This window comes from Fusarium pseudograminearum, chromosome 1, assembly GCF_000303195.2.
Source record: "Fusarium pseudograminearum CS3096 chromosome 1, whole genome shotgun sequence".
Classification (NCBI taxonomy): Eukaryota; Fungi; Ascomycota; class Sordariomycetes; order Hypocreales; family Nectriaceae; genus Fusarium; species Fusarium pseudograminearum.
The window spans coordinates 1,151,260-1,168,185 of NC_031951.1; the positions used below are offsets into that span (position 1 = coordinate 1,151,260).

Here is a 16,926-nt window from a genome sequence, read left to right on the forward strand (position 1 = left end):
CTCTCAGTCAGCCCTGGTTCCTTTGTCATGCCTGCCATTGGCTAGGACTGTGTTCGAAGATGTTCTTGTAAACATTTTTACACACCTTCTTTGGTCCCCTGTGGCCCATAAGCCGCGGATCATGTGGGATAGCGTAACGAGCCATAGGATCAGAAAGCCCGTAGCCTGGAGCCATGGGCATACCCTGATGCTGATAATATGGTACACCGCCTGGCACTTGGGCCATGGGCATGCTCATCGGCATGCCCTGTGGACTCGACACAGAAGGTCCATGTGGGTTCTCGATTGTCCTCATACTAGGCAGGGACATGTTGCTACCGATAGGCATGGGATTGGGTCGGTACGCCTCGGCTGGTTGACTCGTCACCGCAGGATAAGAGCCATATTGAGCAGTTGTTACACCGACCGATGGCGCATAATGAGTCGAAGACCCCTGGTAGCTAACATGCTGCCCATGAGGCATTCCCGGATGTTGGTTAGACATTTCCGAATTAGACGCAGGTGTTGTCGAGGCAGCCTCGGGAGCCCTGCTGTCGCCGTTCTGTTGAGCGACCGCGGGCAGAGCAGTAGAGGCAGCAGGAGCTGAAGCTGGCTTAGAAGTCGGCGCAGAAGCAGAGACGGCGGGGAGTTCGGGCTCTGCGGGAACGGGTGCGGAGGTGGGAACAGTAGCGGTCGTCGAGGCGGTCGGGCGGTCCGCAGCTGTGAACGGCACCGAGGCAATCGTGGTGATGGGTGGGAGAGTCGTGTCGGAAGGAGCTGAAGCTGTGTTGACGGATCTGGTGCTCGCGGCGTGAGTTATGGGAGCGGTGACAGATGCGACAATAGGAGCTAAAGAAGGAGAGTTCGATGTCTGAATAGAAGAAGCTGGAGGATTATTGGGAGAGTCGCCGTGACTCTGCCCATGGTGGTCTTGAGCCATGTTGTTTTTTAATTAGAAATTTTTATGGAGCCGCAAAGCGAAGTCAGGAAGACTGAGAGCCAGGGGGACGCGACCCTGGGTCGGTCACGGAGGAAGACGAGGTGCTGGCGCTGGGCAAGGAAGATCAAATCCAAAGCAACCGGGGCGTAGCAGGGGGAGAGAAAAAGGCGTGCAAGAGGGGCAGACTCCGGGACCAGGGGCCGCGACACGATGCGACGACGATGGAACTGTCACTGAGAGTAAGGCAAAGTCGCGATGGTGGACTGGGCCAAGACCGGCGAGCGACAGGTGACGCGCTGGCGCTGGAGCTGGAGCTCTGAGCTGGAGCTCTGAGCTGGAGGAGCAGCAGGTATCGGAAAGTGAGTCGATGAAGCCCAGTCCAGGGGTCCAAGAGGCGGGATCGGTAGCGAGGCAGACTAGTAGAGGCAGAGCTCCAAGATCGGGGGCGAATAGCAAATAGAGTTGAGTCGTAATAACTGCACGGTGCTGTAGGATACGATCAATACACCCATCCCATCACAGCACAACGCAGAACGGGACAGACAGAACAGCACAGCACAGCACAGCACAATAAACTGGATCGCCCCCTGTCTGGTTGCCGCGTTGTAGTAGTGGTGGTGGGAGTGGTGACCGTGGTGGTGGTGTTGGTGTTGGCCGTCCAGGTCCCAGTAAATTGAAAGTTCTAGTGGAGACGGGCCGGCGGGGGCTTTGTAGGCCGCTTGTTGCCCATTCAAGTCTCCGCCGGTACGGGATGATCGATACTCGACAAACAAGCGCGACGCGAGCTTTGCCCAGTACAGACAGTAACAGAAACTTGTTGCAGGACTCTTGCAACAGGCGGACGGGTCGGTAGACGAAATGGAGGCGAGGCAGTGTGTAGGTAAGTACCTACTAAGGTACGTACTAGACTAAGCTCTAGAACAGTTGCCAGAAGGGTGCCTACCTCTAGGTAGCCTCTCTCTCTCTCTTCGCAGAGGCCACTAGCAAGCATGTGTTGGACTGGGATACCTTCTATATGAAGAACGTCCCTCGCTTAATTGGAAAGTGCTGTCCGTTTTGATGAGACTTGAGATGTGAACAATTAAAGTCTGCTCTATTTTTGAAGGTTATAAGATTGTGTTGCCAGAATAGAATCATGGCTGCCTCTCAAGCCTCAAGGCCTAACTTAGTTCCAACTCCTCCAAATTCTTTCTAATCGGGTCCGGTCCGAGTGGTGTTCAGATGAATCAACCATCCACATGGAACTAGCCGCACGGAAGAACAGTAGCTCCCCGCCAACTAGTAGAGCCTCGTCTCGGGCCTACAAGTATGTGCATTAGCGGCACATCAGATAGACAGCACCCATTGAAGCAGCATAACCGAAGAGCCTTCAAAAGGTTTGTTTGAACAACATCCCACCTCATCTCATCTCGCTCCATGCATGCACGTATGCATGGCGCATGGGCAATGGCAGTTGGGGGATCTTGTTTAGATCTTACATACATATGATCATCAGCCGTCAAAGCGGCTGCAACATATTGACGAGAATCTTTTTGCTTTTTTTTTCCCTCTCTCCTTGACTCGCTTCGTTGGGTCCACCCAGTAATTGGCAATTCTGGAAGCCCTCTGGAAGCCAGAGAATCTCCTCTCTCCCTTCTTCTGTGGATTACAGGTCCCTGCTAACGAGGCTTCACAATCAATACATGAGCAGGGGATCAATATAATAGCATGGATAGTTAAGGCGGAGCATAATATCGTAATGCCTACAGAGCAGAAGCCCAAGCTGGCGGTGTCCAGTTTGTCTCATTATGCAAGAACAACAGATATATTGCGTGGAGTGTTCCAATGATTCGTGTCTGCAACACCGCCATTTGCTTTTTTGTTCTGTCCAACATACGTAAGACAAGACGATCGTCAATGGCGACTTGAATGCCTCATCTACATAAGCTCTTTGCATGGCTTGGCTGAGCTACGTCCAAGTACAGTAAAAGTGACTGCTACAGTTCAGTTGACAATATCTGGTCTGGGCAACCCTGGCTAAAGCTTGAGACAAGGCGGCTAACTGTGCTTGATTGTGTGCCACTCAAGGGCTCTCGGGTGCAAGGTTCTAGTCCCGTAGTCTCTAATATCATAGTCGACTCCAGATAATCAAGACACCCCTATTCTCTCACCTCGAGTGAGTTTTGGTCCCCTCGACAGCTAGTTAGTTCGCTAATAGTGCTCCTTACCAGCCTATCAACCTTGGGACCCAGAGATGAACTTCGGACTCAGATTAACGCTTTGGCTAGACCTGAATAGTCAGTACTCACTGTAGGTCATCCAGGGCCCAAGTTAGTGGTTATCCATTTGTTCTCTCTTTTCTCGCTGCCTGTTGGCGCCTATCATCTAGCCTGTGCACGCATGGAGCCAACGACTTTGCTTCAAGCTAGCGAAGATCTCTCTGTACAGGCCGTTGGTAACTCAGATCAGGAGGTATGGAAGTGGTGAGAAGAGATACGTATCCGTATCCTGGGTTCCTTTTGGAAGCGCTCGTCTGAGTTTCCATTCAACTTCCCCAAAACTGGACTGTCACATACATGCCCCCGCAAGCCACTGACCCCACAGCATCCCCCCCCCCTAGGACTCCTGTTGGCTTCCAATGCTTCTATGGAAGGCGCTAATGCCAGGTACCAGCCAGACGGTGCTCACTCGCTCGAACCCTTCCACCAAAGGAAAGAACCCAACCCAAAGCCAACTACCGCACCTGCGCATATACTTGCACACGGGCTGAGTCAGAAATACAGGCATGCATACAGCACTAGGTACATATGGCAAGTGCTACAGATAGCAGATATTATTCCATTCATACAATTAATTGTTCAAACATCAACAATTATCTGCCAAACTTCAATCTATCCGGAAATTCCACCGTTCCAGGCTACTCCTTACAGAGTAAAATTATGCGAGCATCATTGATTGACCATCGTCATCTACTCCTCTATTTCTTGGGCTGGTCTTCCCCCAAAAGCAGGTATCCGCTACGGTTTACTGCAAATCTTTCCGTCGCCCACTGATTCCCAATCTTAACAAATATATCCAATATCATCTCCCCCTCTTTCCAATTTCAGCAAATATGGTACCCCTGTCATCTGTATTACTTCAGTCTGTTCCATTTCTAAGGAGTCAATGCCTAACTAGGAAATGCAAAGCCCGAAGCAGATAACAGCTAAACATCAACCATAGCACAGCAAGACAAATACATGTCTTGAGCCGCCAGTTTGCTTCGGCAATGTTTTAGCTTTCTGACCGTATCCGAACACGTTCAGGTGCATAGATACATAAACCTACCTACCTATACAGCCTACCCGTCACTACTGGAAACGAACTAACCGGCAAGATCCCGGTGCAAGCGAGACGAGCCTCTCCACTGCTCCAAGTCCTGCTCTGGTTCGCTGGCACCAGCCCGCTCATACGGGTCCTCGGATGGTTCCCACTCTACCTACCGCCTTTTCAGACTTGGTTTGCTGTCTTGTACCATACGGTACCTTCCACTACAAGTGGGTAACGGCAATAGCAGCCACCTCCCGTTTGTCAAAGCCAACATCCTGGCTGACAGAAGCGACGGGAAGCAAGCGAGCGAACGCCGTCTACTAGGGGAGGCCAGGAGGCAAGATTTTGAGCCAACCGGCTTTCTCTGTGCATCTCACTATCTCGCCTTGCTGAGTCTCTCTCGCCTACCATTAGTTCCCGGATCTCTGGGACACCCACCGACCTTTGGTCTTCCATTGCTACTTCGCTGGCTCATCCCCTTCCTGGTTCCTTTCCTCCGTGCGTGCAGACAATCTGCAGTACAGTACAGAGTACAGAGTATCCACGTTGCGCTTCTCCTCCCCACCAGCTGTCAATAGCGGTCGGCTTTTAGGTCACTAATACTCGACCACGTTCCAATAAGGCGTCTCCTTGTGCCTTACTCGGGAGGTGGAAACAAATACTTGACAATTGAGGCTAAAAGGGGGACGATACATAATGGTACATGGTATGATACATACAAAAAACCCGAGCACATGATCATCCACCAAACACCTCGCGCCAACGCTGAGTTTCCGACACTGTTTCGAACTTATGCAGCACGACTGGACCCTAGTGTTGATCATCAGGAGCCTGTCTGCCGTTTCTGGTTGACAGGAACATCTCGTCTACTCGTTATCTGCAGCCGTTGAGCAATGGCTTTACCTCAGGCCAGTTTATCCCCGACGCTTTTCCTGTAGCGCCGTCCGCCCCCAGTAACAGCCAAGGACTCGTGTGACACCGCTCAATCTCCATCTCATATGTCCATGCCAAGCAGCGCCGTCCACTTTGCTCACATCGCTTTTGACAAGCGTTGGCACTTCTGACGTCGCCCCACGAGCGGGTGTGCTCGTCCGGCTTACCCACATGGTCCGCCATCAACTCGGTCGGCCGGCTCTCAAGCGCCGATATGGCTGACCCCCCGAACAACTGCCAGACATCGTGCCATAGCACGGGCTGGTCTACCTCCGCAAGGGTCTCTCCGACGCGGCGCATTTCACCAGGCTTCCGCAATCCGTGGAAAGAAACCAGGGGTGAGCAAAAGCGATCGCCCCAGATACGTGTGATGGACGGTGGTTCACCGTTGAAGTGATGATTATACGCCTCCTCGATGTAGATCCCCAGCTTCTGTAGTGTCGTTGCCACCAGGCGGTCTCCCCACGTCTCGGTCATGGATTCGGCGTATGCTTCCTGCACGATGCCTGGATGTTGAAACAACTGTCGCATCGCTTCTCCGGATATCAGAATGCCAGATCCTCCGTGTCCAAAGCGCGCCTTGTAATCGCCCACCGCATTGCCAATATACTGGGGTTTTCGGTAGTCAATGTGGCCCATGAGGAGCTCCAGGGACGGCTGAATCAAGAAGGTATCATCATCCAAGATTATGTACCACTTCTTGTTGGGCAATTCGTTATATATCATCTCCATACCCATGATGAACTATCTCTATCAGCAAACCGGAAAGGCTAGTCGTCCGAAGATAAATACCTTGAGGGCATCAAGCTCCCATCCATAAGTTTGGCCAATTTTCAGGGCCTCTTCCTCATCTCCGGCCTGGAGCCTGGCTTGGAGACTCCTGTACTTGACGAGCCGGGGGTAATCGTCAATTTTACCCCTGATCTTGGTCTCCATGACTCTTTTGATAGCATCATGCACCGTTGCTCCGATCAGACTCGCATCTGTCTGGTTCACGGTTGTCCAATCTCCCACGACGAGAAAACTCTCGCCTTCCTTTCCTAAGTAGCCTCCTGTTGCCTTGAAGGCAGCAAGCTGTTCGGCTACCCTGTGGCGCGTTCCATAACCGGTTTTGATGAGATATCCCACGTCGTTTCTAAGATCCACAGTGAATCGTGGTGCTTTGTATAGCCAGGCATCTTTGTTTGATGCTGCGCCGCGGAGGAAATTAAAGAGACGTGAAACATTGAAGACCAGCGCCAGGCGGATCGCTGAATCGTGAGGGAGGATAGTGTAAAATATGAAGACAGATATGAGAAGAATGATGACGATGGGTCGTAGGCGACGTCTTGTACGTCGAGTGATGAAAACCATTATGAAAGAGTGGTTACTATATGAGCAATGAGAAAGGGCGTTCTCGGTTGTGAAATTTATCTGTATTTTCACGGTACGATCTCGCCAAGGATTTCTTGGAGCTTTTTCAAGTCGTCAATTTCCAACCGCAACATCCTCGGATGAAGATTATCATGAGATGAAATGCGCCATGTGCTCGAGGTATAGGCCAAGCTTAGTAGCTACCCCTTCGAGGACCAAGCGAAAGATCTGGGATGGTTTGCTCCCTTGTCGCGAGATCTGCAAGCTCACGCTCTCGCTCTATGTCAAGTTGAAGAACAAATTAGAAAGCTGAAATAATAAAAGTCCAAAGATGAAGAAATACGATCGAATATCAGTGCAATAGCTCCTATCAACGAGGCTGGGGTGGTCGTCATCTCAAAGCTGTGAGCTCTTAGCTGTTTCCATATCCTGCTGAGTCATTCTGTGGGGCGTAATTAGCTGCAAAACGGAATGCAATCTTGTACCAACTATTCGCTGTGCCGTATAGACAGATTATGAATATCTACCTAGAGGTCTTGTCTGGTTTGACAGTAAATATTTTCTAGTCTCTGAAAGGCGAAGCAATACAAGTACGTAATGCTACCTATAGATCCTCGTTAGAGCTTAAGTTCTACCGACAAAATTTTAAATTATAGATCGCATAGGTTCACATCTATTAGCCATAGGGTAACAACCCAAGACAACATTGCTTTCATCGTTACATTGAACAGAATATGTGATTTTTTGTTCGCTTCTCCTCGCGTAATGCTATATCGTATGCCAATCGCTGCTTTCCATATTCACATAATTCTCCTCCCCTCATAAGCTCCGGATATTCTTCAACAACTATAAGAAAAAGACGATGGAATCTAACAGTGTTGGAACCTACACATGTGTTTCCCTCAAAACGCCAACCCTATGCAAATGGACGGGCGAGAATAGAACAAAAACCTCTCCACCAGGAACATATATTAATCATGACGAAACTCTTACAGCTCTTTTTGTCGCACTCCTAAGCGTCCTCCTTATCGAGCTCATAAAATAGTAGATAGACTTCTCTCTGCATGCCTAGTACTTCGCTCGTCTTGGCCTCTTTGACCTTTTCATCGTTGACGCGCCACCATTTGTCTGACGTTGCCTTGCGCTTTTTCGACCGCTTCGACACGTTCGATGGAACAAGCTTGGGCGTCGACGAGCTGCTGTTGGTTTGCTTGGGAGATGTGAGCTTAGAGATGGCAGATTTAGTAGAAGCTGCCACGGAGCGGAGGCTGCTGGTTTCAGGATCCTTTTGCTTGCCGATTGCTGGTAAGCTCGCCGAACCACGTAGATCTGCCGGAACACTCCTAGGCGGGGGAGGCAATGAATCCAGAGAAGGCGTTGAAGAATTACCAGACGAGCCTGACAAGAGGTCGGGGGTAGAAATGGCCGGGCTGTGTGTCGGTCCGCCACTGAGCACCGGTGTTCCCATAGGTGTCGGTGTCTTGCTGAATGCTTCTGAAGGCTGAAAGGTATTCGAGTTGGAGAAGGGCGCGACAACATTTTGTCGTCGGAACGCTTCGTAATGGCCACTGTTGTGTCCACCGCGGTGGGTTACTAGACCGAGCAACTTGTATTTCTTTTGGTCCATCAAGCCGCCAAGAGGCAATTGCTCAGGGAAGACTACCTTGGCAGAGTTCTTTTGTGTCATTTGTCCCACGTCGTAGATAGAGCGAGACAGGTGAATAGCCAGAATCTTTGGAAATATGGACATGCGAGTCGTCTTTGCAATCTTGCGCTTAGGCGCATAACGATTGTCTCCAAGCTCGAGATCTTCCGGCGGGTTCTCAGGATCTGTGTCTATCGTATGCTGGAGCTTGTCGATGCTCTCCTGAGCTTGCGCCTTGAAACTCTCCGAGGTCGACTTGGTCATTTCAGCTTCTAGGCCTGCCTTTGTTTGTAGCAGTCGACACATTTCGCACTTGAAGTCCTCGATATGCTCAGTTTTAAAGATGCCGTCGAAGCATGCATTCAGCGTCGTGCCCGATACTTGAGGGACAGCTAGCGTGATAGTGCAAAATGTTTCCTCTCGGGGCTTGGTCTTATAGCGGCATGTCAGGCACTCGAGATGCGATTCGTATTTTCCCTCCATTGGGAAGCCTTCCTCGTTTTCCAAGGGTAGTTGGCCGTTGATCTGCGGTATCTCAGTATCCTCGGATGGTTCGATGGCAGAGTTGCTGTCGCCATTTGTATGAGGCTGTTGCTCTTGTGAAGATTCATCGCTGTCCTTGCCATTGACTTGATCTTCAGTTGTGCTTTCGATATCGGCAGCGCTATTGGTAGGGAACAAACCACGCCTTCTAACATGGAGCCTAGCTCGTTGGCCGCAATGGTACTCGTCCTTGAGTCGCTCAGCGACGATTTGAAGAAACTCTTGCGCGTCCTGCTGTTGGCGGCTGATCCGCTGCTTAAAGGCCGCCTCCAAAACCTTGACAAATGGGAATGGCGATATGGACTTCTTGTAGATGGGGCGCTCATTAAGCGCATCCAGCATTTCTTTCAGTCCTTGTGTGACAAGTCCCTCTTGTAGACCCTGAAGCTTCCATTGCGCGATCTCTCTGCCTTCTGGTTGGACGAGACTAGCATATACGGCAGGGTCTTCGATATGGCGACGATGTGTCTCGCGAATGAGATACACCCGCAGTTCTACCAGGCCAGCAAGAGCTTGCAGAACCGAATTGATGAAGCAGTCATTGGCCTGGTTTCTTAAGCCGACAATGGTCTTTTTCTTGGAACTAGTAGCATCGTGGTCGATGGAAAAATTTGGCGCAAACACATAGATGAGTGCGGCGGCAGCAAGAGAGGCGCCGGCGGCGTATGAAACAACTGAGGTATTCTTGTCGTGCATCTTTCAGCGGCGGTCTAGTGGCCGGTTCGGAGGACTCGGGATCGATCGATAATATGGAGAGAGAGCTGCGAGGGAAAGGCTCGTGTCGGACAGGTCAAACGGTCACTACAGGACGGTGGGTTCGGAGCATGTCTTGCTTGGTATCGAGATCGATATGCGATCGAGGCTTTTTCTTTCGCTTGCTGTTAAAAGTTTAACTCTCGATTGTATGGTTCAAGTTCGTGGAGCAGTTCGACATGGCAGGATGGGCTAGGAGTTCAAAAGGGCGCACGAGGAACGAGTATGTAACAGAAATCGAGAAATGGTTAAGTCTAGTCTGCAATAGTAGACTGCTGGTCCGTCCCCCGGTGAGGTAGATTATGGAGAACCGGGCATCCACATCCACCCAGCGTATTTTTTTGGCCAAACCAAAACGTAGCAGCCGGGGGAAAACGAAAAAAACGGGGATTCGACCATGAGATGACGGGTTTTCTGGAAGAAGGCGAAACCGGAGCATCCCCACTTCTTGCGAAATTCCACCCCATTTTGGCAGGTGAACAAAGGAAAGAGCTCCGTTTATTGGCGTCTTTTTCACGTCAGCCCGCCTGCCGCATGCCGCTTCCCCCGCTGAGCAGGGGGGTCTCGGAAGGAGCTTCGGGGGCATTGGCTTTTGGACCCCCAACTCTTGGGGCGGCTGACCACCGAATGAGATCAAAACTACCCGGGAGCTGCACATTGGATGATTCTTTGAGAGCTGTTTCCGATGCATCCGCTCAATATTATGGGTGTGTTTGTTGGGCTGGCTGGGCTTTGATATTGTGTCGAGTGATTTAGCAAGTGACCAAGCTTATACAGCATCTGACCAGAGATAAGTCCGGGTAAATCCATCGGACCCCATCATAAGGCTTCCTAAAAGATTGTGAGGTAGCCAGTAGTAAGATTGAATTTGGTTGAGATGTCATCCCAGTAGCTACATTCAGTATTGATGTCTGCAGGCTCATTCATAACCTTTTCCTCCCAATCACATAAACTCCCATCTAGAGTACCGCGCATACACACGTTATCACAAGCTCCCGAGGCGTTTAGCAGGTAGGACCAGCGGTTTTGCATTATGGATCATGGTTAGATAAGCTTAAACCATGAAAGAACTGACGTCAGCGATAACTTCACTTACACGCCGAACATGGTTGTCACTGGAAAACCACGAACAAGTCTCATGTAGTATGAACAAGCCTGGCAGAACAGGCCAATTCTCAGCAATCATTGTATTTTGAACACTTCAAAAAAAGATGAACAATACAAGAATCGGAGAACAAGCCCCGAACACCACCATGTTAACCACTAACAGCACAAGCCGCAAGGTATGGGACAGCTGTTGTCGGTATATAAACCATTGAAAATACTATACTGGAAAAACCAGAACGTATACCATACAAGCAAAAACTCACAGACTTTTCTAAGCGATACAAGTCTTGCAACAACTAACTATTTTCTCAGACAAACCACCGACATCATCATCATCATGAATTCTTCAGCCACTATCCAGGAGCCTAATCGGCTGTTTGCTCTTCCACCCGAGATCCTTTTCAATATTATGAACGAGACCACACAGAAGGAAGAATGCTGGATCAACCTACTCACCAAAGGTAAGTCTCCCTGCGGCGTAAGAAAGGGCGCTTACAGTGTATTGGTCTACACAAAAGGCGGAGTTGCCCAAGGTCCTAGGAGCTCTCCCTTTCATCACAAGTGCGTATTCAAGCGCCCTGTCGCTGATGGCAAGATTGACGTCGAAGGCATCGCTAGCAAGAATTTGGAGCTGAGTCTCCGAGCAAATCGCCTCAGGAGTCAGCTCAATGTCTACGAGCGTTCTCTCGACCCTGATCTTGTAGACAACGTGAGATCCATCTGTCTTCGCCTTGAAGATGAGGATATCACACCTGCAGAGTTACGCCTTATGTGCGAACGTTTCCCCGTACTGTCTAGAGCCATCACGGAAGTGCTTCCATTTACCGATGCTGTCTATGGAGGCCTAGACACAGTACGCCCATTCGAACCGAATTCTGGTGCTCGCGAGAAGCGACTGCTGCCGTCTGATGACATGCTTGAGTGCCAGCGCCTCAAACATGTCATGATTCGTTCTTCTCCATGGGAAGGTCGCGCAGGCGATTTGATCGACCGGGTTCTTTTTGACGCGAATTCTTTATCAGGCGCAAATCAGACTCTCATGATGCAGACCTACTTGCGCATGATCCTATCTGAGCGAAAGATTGAAGATGACATTGCTCTTCTCAATGTAGATTGGTCTCTTTTGAGCGGTCTCGAAAGCCTCTGCTTTGACCTGAACACAACCAGCTGGCGCAAATCGCTTACGCAACTCAAGTCCATGCTCCTCAGCATGGGCAGACACCTGAAGCTCAAGACACTGGTTGTTCTCGATTTTTGTGACGGTACTTTGACGCAACCCAATGTCATCGCTTTGCTAATGAGTTGTCTACAGCCAGGCGGCGAGCTTCATCTCATTAGTTAGATCTTCTCGGCTAGTCCCTGAAGCTTCATCTATGAGAAGCCAGTCGATGGTATCTTTGCTGGCGAAGATAAGTCAACCACAAGCCCCTATGGTTTTCCCAGTGTCATTTGAAATTGATCTGAGATTTGATCGGATGCTCGATATCCGACAACCAAGTAAGTAGTACTGCTAGAGTAGTCTCCTGAATACACACACGCACAGTATCAAAGTATTAAGTCCCTCAACATGTTATTGGTAATGTAGTTCTAAAAACGTAAACTGAAATGTATCATAAACTGAATTCTTGACCCAACGTTGCTCCTCTTGATTTATAATCCCTCAATTTGCCGTTTCCTAACCGTTATTGAACATGCATAACACTCCTCAGATCTATCACCCAGTCTTGTAGACACCGCCAATGCGCCAAACATAGGAAAGCCCACCATTTTCCAAAGGGAAGCTGATTATTGGGCACAGACAAATAAAAATCTATCGGAATAGACACAAGAAAGTTAACCACCCAGCCACCTTCTGCTCCCGCTCTCATAGTTGTAGTCAACACTCCACAAAGAATCCCACACAACCGATCTTCTCGTCGGGCTCTCGGCTGAATCTTTTCTCTGCACGACGCTTCGGGGCTGCTAATAGAATATCAGCAACCCGTAATCATGGCCCAAAAAGGGCGTCGACGTTTCGTACCTCGTCCGCTTTGGCACCGCCACCTTGGGTCGATGACTCGTCCGAAGGCTGTCTGATTGGGCCATCCACCCGCTGGTTCTTCTGTCCCAGGCTTGCGTTGGTAGATGTAAGATGCCCTCCTTGCGTTGGACTTGTGCCCGAGGGCGTGTCGGCGTTGTGCGCTCGGAGTGAATTCGTTTCGCTGGCCAAAGCACTATTCTTCAACAACGTTGTGCCGCCGAGTTGGAAAGGCAGGGCTTTCTTGGAGTTGGTACTGCTGCGCCTACTCTCAAGACTCTTGGATAGTGTCTTGTTAATACCTTCAATGCTTGTAACGCTTTCCCGGCTCTTACCCTTTCCACCCACACCATGGGCGTGGATGTTGGCTGTTGCCTCCACGGTATTAGCCGCGACAGTTGACTTGCCCATTCCAGGGGTTGAGGGCGCGCCAGGCTTGTCCTCCAAAGCATCGATCAGATACCAATGCAAACCATCCGACAGCTGGAATGGATTGTCGTTCTCCTCGTCGTTGATCGACTCCGTCTCGCTGCTCGGTTGAAGGCTCTTGGAAAGGTCGACGACTCGTTCTTGAATCCGCGAGATACGGGCAACAAGCCATTCGCGATGTCGTAGACGATGGGCATCTTGCTCTCGGAGGAAATAATGAGGGAAACCGACGTTGAAAGCAGCCCATGCACCGGCTTGCTGGTTGCGAGTCGGAAGGAACAAGGCCAAGTCTCCCTCCCTGAAGTGCTTGAAAGCAATCTTCTCGTGCGAGTCTTTCTGCAAGATATGTGCTCTCTCCCTGTAAGATCGAGCTTCCTTCTGCCATTTGCGAGCCATGTGTTCCACTTCCTTAATTCTGCGGTAAACAGTTTCGGAAAAGAGCTCCATGTCGAATTTGCCTAGGTTGTTCATGAACTCTTCGTATTTGTCATCTTCGGCCTGCATGTCGGAGTTGTTAAGCCAATAGAGTAGTTCCAAATCGACACTGTCGCCCAAGACACGACTAAGGGTTCCGGATTTGCGAATGGACGCGCTGGGATCGGTAGAATCGGCGAGGTTCTGGGCATTTCTCTCGGCGCGTGGTATTTTGTTGACAGTCATCTCTCCATCTTTTCTGGTAACAGCGTATCCCACACGTTCTAGCAATCGACACATGCGGTCGTTCTGAGAGTAGAGGCGCTGCGTTAGGTCCTTTGTCTTCTCGTCCCGATGTTCATAATGGCTGTTCATGTGCGATATCTTGCCCTGGAGAGATTCAACCTTCTCCTGGAACATCCGAAGCTCTTCTTCCAGGCTGCCAACGTGAGATTGCTTGGAGGCCACCTCTTCGGTCAAGGTCATGACCTTCTTCTCCTCATCCTCGAGTCGAGTCTGCAAAGCTTCAGGGCCAGTCTCACCATCGCTGAGCTTAGCACGCAATTCCGTAAGTTGCTCCCTGCCATCGGCGAGTTCTTGTTCGAGAGCTGATACCTTTGCTTGTTCCTCAGCAAGATTTTCGCGCAGATGAATCACGGTCATTTCGTCCTCGGAAAGCTTGGTATCTTTCTGGGAGATCTGCTCTCGAAGTTCTGAGATGGTCGAAGAAAAGTGCTCAACCTGAGTCTTTAGTAACTCGATGTCTGCTTCGGAATTCCGAGACTTTTCAACCAATGTTCCGGCTTGCGTGAGCAGTAAATCAGAAAGGTCTACAACGTTGTCTGGGATGGTAGCATCGGGCGAAAGCTCACTGAAGAGCCTTGTCAAAGCTTGCCAATGGTCATCCAAAGCCTCCTCGGCAACACTTAGCTTTCTCGAGACGTTTTGTGCCTCTTCCTGTGCGGACTGCATTTGCTGCTCGAGGGCCTCCTGTTGCTCTCTTTGGATTCTGGTTTCTTTGCGTAGAAAGTCAACCTGCCCTTGCGCCTTGAGCGCGTCGTCTTGTCGCTGCTTGTTGACTTGTTCCAGCTCGGTTTCCAATTCTTCCACCCGTACGACCAACCCGGCTTTCTCGTGCTGCCTCGATTCATCGAATTGCTCGATTTCGTCTTCGGTATCTTCTAGGCGAGCCTTGAGTGTCTTGATTTCGATCTCCAGGTTCTTACGCTCTTCGACGAACTCGCGCTCAAGGGCCTCCATGTTCTCGAGCAGATCTTGTTTGGTAGTGTTAATTTCCGTCATCTGACCTTTCAAGTCTTCATGCTGGGCCTTCAAGTCTTCGTGCTGACCTTTGACGTTTTCGTGATCATTTGATTGAGTCGTTAGCTCCTGCTGTAGATTGGCAGATCGCTGTTTCTCTTCTCGCAGTTCGTTTTCGAGTTGAGTGATACGCCGCATTAAAGGGTCAATACCTTCGGAAGATCGTCTGCGATCGTCGAAGCGACTCGATCTAACCGAAGAAGCTGAATTCACTCTCTCGCGTTGCTGAGAGCCTTGTGGTTGGAACAGGTTTCCGGGGCGGCTGGCTTGGCTCTGTCGGTGAAGTAAGTCTTCTAAACGACGGACTCGACTTTCGGCTGTCTTAAGCTTATTCTCCAGTTTCCCCTTGTCTTCTTGTAGCGATTGCAGTAGATCGTCATCTCCTCGAATCATAAGCCCACTCCTGCCAAGTGCAGCCTCATGTATGCTCCCATTCTTGAAAGCCTTGAGTCGTTTGGACTGCTGCTTTGTTGGACTATCAAGCTCTTGTACAAGCTTTATTATGTCGTCCAAAACGGTCTGATCAACAGGCTGCTCTTGCAGTATCTGGATAAAATCTGTCAGATCCTCTTTGGTTAAGGCTGGCCAAGGTGTGTCTTCTCCGAGCAGGTTGACCTCGAGACCCATGACATTTGTGTCCAAATCAGGACCGTACATGCTGCCAATCATTTTCTGCCACTTGCGTCGCCGTTTGGATTCTTCATCCTGGAACAGGGCCATTTCGTTTGCCAACGTAGACGAGTCCGTTTTGACCTTATCAACCCATTCGCGGCGTCGGACTGCTTCTGCGACAAAAGCTGCATACATGTAGGGAAGCTGGTGGATGAGGCGAAGGTAGTCGAATGTAGTCATATCATCCTCGGATTGGTTCAGCACGTTGATCTGACCTTTGACGTTGCTGTGCAGGGACGTAATCTCGGTGACATGGCGCATGAACTTTGCCGACTCCGAGGCGACCGAGTTGCGCGCATCGGTTCCATAATGGAGCAACTCTTCCATCTCTTTTACTCGCTTCTTTAGTGTTGGTACCAGATGCTCGGTATGCACCGAAGCCGTCTTGGAAGCTTGCGCCACGTCTCGCTGTGTGTTGCCGTATCCCAGTGCCGCTCGGTAGTCGGAATCCATCTGCTTCACCACTGCCTCGATATCTTCAAGAAGCTGTGCCGAGTCTGTGCTATGGCTGAGAGCAGAGCGGCTCATGAGTGTCTCGAAATTAGCGATTAGCGACTCCAAGTTCTGATACATCTGGGACGCCGTATTGCCGAGTTGATTTGCCTTATCGCTGAACCTTCGGTGGGCGGTCGGCGCCAACTTCCCTGCCTTTTTCGCTGTGTCTAATTCGATAAGATCCTCCAGTGTTGGTCTGGCCTTGTTGACTTCCCGTCCAGTCATAAATTTGACCATGGAGGGTGAAACTGGTGTGCTCTTGGCGAGATCTAAATACTGCTCCCATCTCTCGACAAGGTTGCCATGCTCTTCCAGTGCGGGTGCTACCCATTTCTTGAGGTCGTTGTACTTGGGCTCGATTTGTTTGATGCTGATTTCGAGGTTCGCAACAGCAGCATCCAGACACTTGATAATAACATCTATTTCGCTGTATCGTGCCAGTGTAGCTGAGCTCATCTGGCCAGAATCCTCTACAAGATGCATCGCCCAGTTCCGGCGGTCCTTGTATAGTTCTTGCCATGATGTTATTGACTGTACATCGTCGATAGTGTTCGGCGCATTCGGAACGGTGTACCGCTTCGGTAGCGGTATTGGGGTGATGAGGTTCGCATTGCCGGGAGAGCTTATTCGGATATCGTAAACAAATATCTCTTTCTGGAATACTGTTAGCGACGTTATGGGTCCGGTTGGGTACCTATCAAACCTCTGTATGTAAATTCGTAATCTTGACAGTCCGGCCATGAGGATTCAAGGCGACGATATGCTGTGGCGGGATTGAGGTTTTCTTGGAAACCCAGGTTTTGAGATCATCGAGGCTGCACTCAAGTTAGCTCTCATGGCATAATAGCGGTACCGATAAGGCTTACATGGAGAACTGTGCGGTATCGACTTCCAGCCGCAGGCCCGTATGGGCTATCAACACCTGGAGAGCCATCCCGAGACATCTCCTGTTGGGAATAATGCCGCAGTTTGCGACCTACAAGAGAGAAGGGATGACCTCAGTAGATGTATGTTGTGTCTACCAAAACTAAAATGTCG

The 16,926-nt window shown here is 50.2% G+C and overlaps 5 protein-coding genes across 5 annotated transcripts, besides 2 other annotated features; 1 reads left to right on the plus strand and 4 right to left on the minus strand.

Moving 5' to 3' along the window:
- Nucleotides 1–25: 25 nt before the first annotated feature.
- FPSE_00041 (uncharacterized protein) lies at nucleotides 26–919 on the minus strand (the record flags this gene model as incomplete). The annotated part of the gene is made up of 1 exon (XM_009253161.1): nucleotides 26–919. One exon carries the CDS (start codon nucleotides 917–919, stop codon nucleotides 26–28), a length of 894 nt encoding a protein of 297 aa, XP_009251436.1.
- Nucleotides 920–1,419: 500 nt separating this feature from the next.
- Nucleotides 1,420–1,492: a microsatellite.
- A 32-nt stretch (nucleotides 1,493–1,524) lies between these two features.
- Nucleotides 1,525–1,573: a microsatellite.
- Nucleotides 1,574–5,080: 3,507 nt separating this feature from the next.
- On the minus strand, nucleotides 5,081–6,493 carry FPSE_00042 (uncharacterized protein; the record flags this gene model as incomplete). Its single annotated transcript, XM_009253162.1, has 2 exons — nucleotides 5,081–5,884; nucleotides 5,933–6,493. 2 exons carry the CDS (start codon nucleotides 6,491–6,493, stop codon nucleotides 5,081–5,083), a joined length of 1,365 nt encoding a protein of 454 aa, XP_009251437.1.
- Nucleotides 6,494–7,505: 1,012 nt separating this feature from the next.
- Nucleotides 7,506–9,377, minus strand: FPSE_00043 (uncharacterized protein; the record flags this gene model as incomplete). The annotated part of the gene is made up of 1 exon (XM_009253163.1): nucleotides 7,506–9,377. The coding sequence occupies one exon, from the start codon at nucleotides 9,375–9,377 to the stop codon at nucleotides 7,506–7,508; it is 1,872 nt and encodes a 623-aa protein (XP_009251438.1).
- A 1,501-nt stretch (nucleotides 9,378–10,878) lies between these two features.
- FPSE_00044 (uncharacterized protein) lies at nucleotides 10,879–11,883 on the plus strand (the record flags this gene model as incomplete). Its single annotated transcript, XM_009253164.1, has 1 exon — nucleotides 10,879–11,883. The coding sequence occupies one exon, from the start codon at nucleotides 10,879–10,881 to the stop codon at nucleotides 11,881–11,883; it is 1,005 nt and encodes a 334-aa protein (XP_009251439.1).
- Nucleotides 11,884–12,374: 491 nt separating this feature from the next.
- On the minus strand, nucleotides 12,375–16,822 carry FPSE_00045 (uncharacterized protein; the record flags this gene model as incomplete). The annotated part of the gene is made up of 4 exons (XM_009253165.1): nucleotides 12,375–12,503; nucleotides 12,562–16,542; nucleotides 16,592–16,703; nucleotides 16,755–16,822. 4 exons carry the CDS (start codon nucleotides 16,820–16,822, stop codon nucleotides 12,375–12,377), a joined length of 4,290 nt encoding a protein of 1,429 aa, XP_009251440.1.
- Between the last annotated feature and the right edge of the window lie 104 nt (nucleotides 16,823–16,926).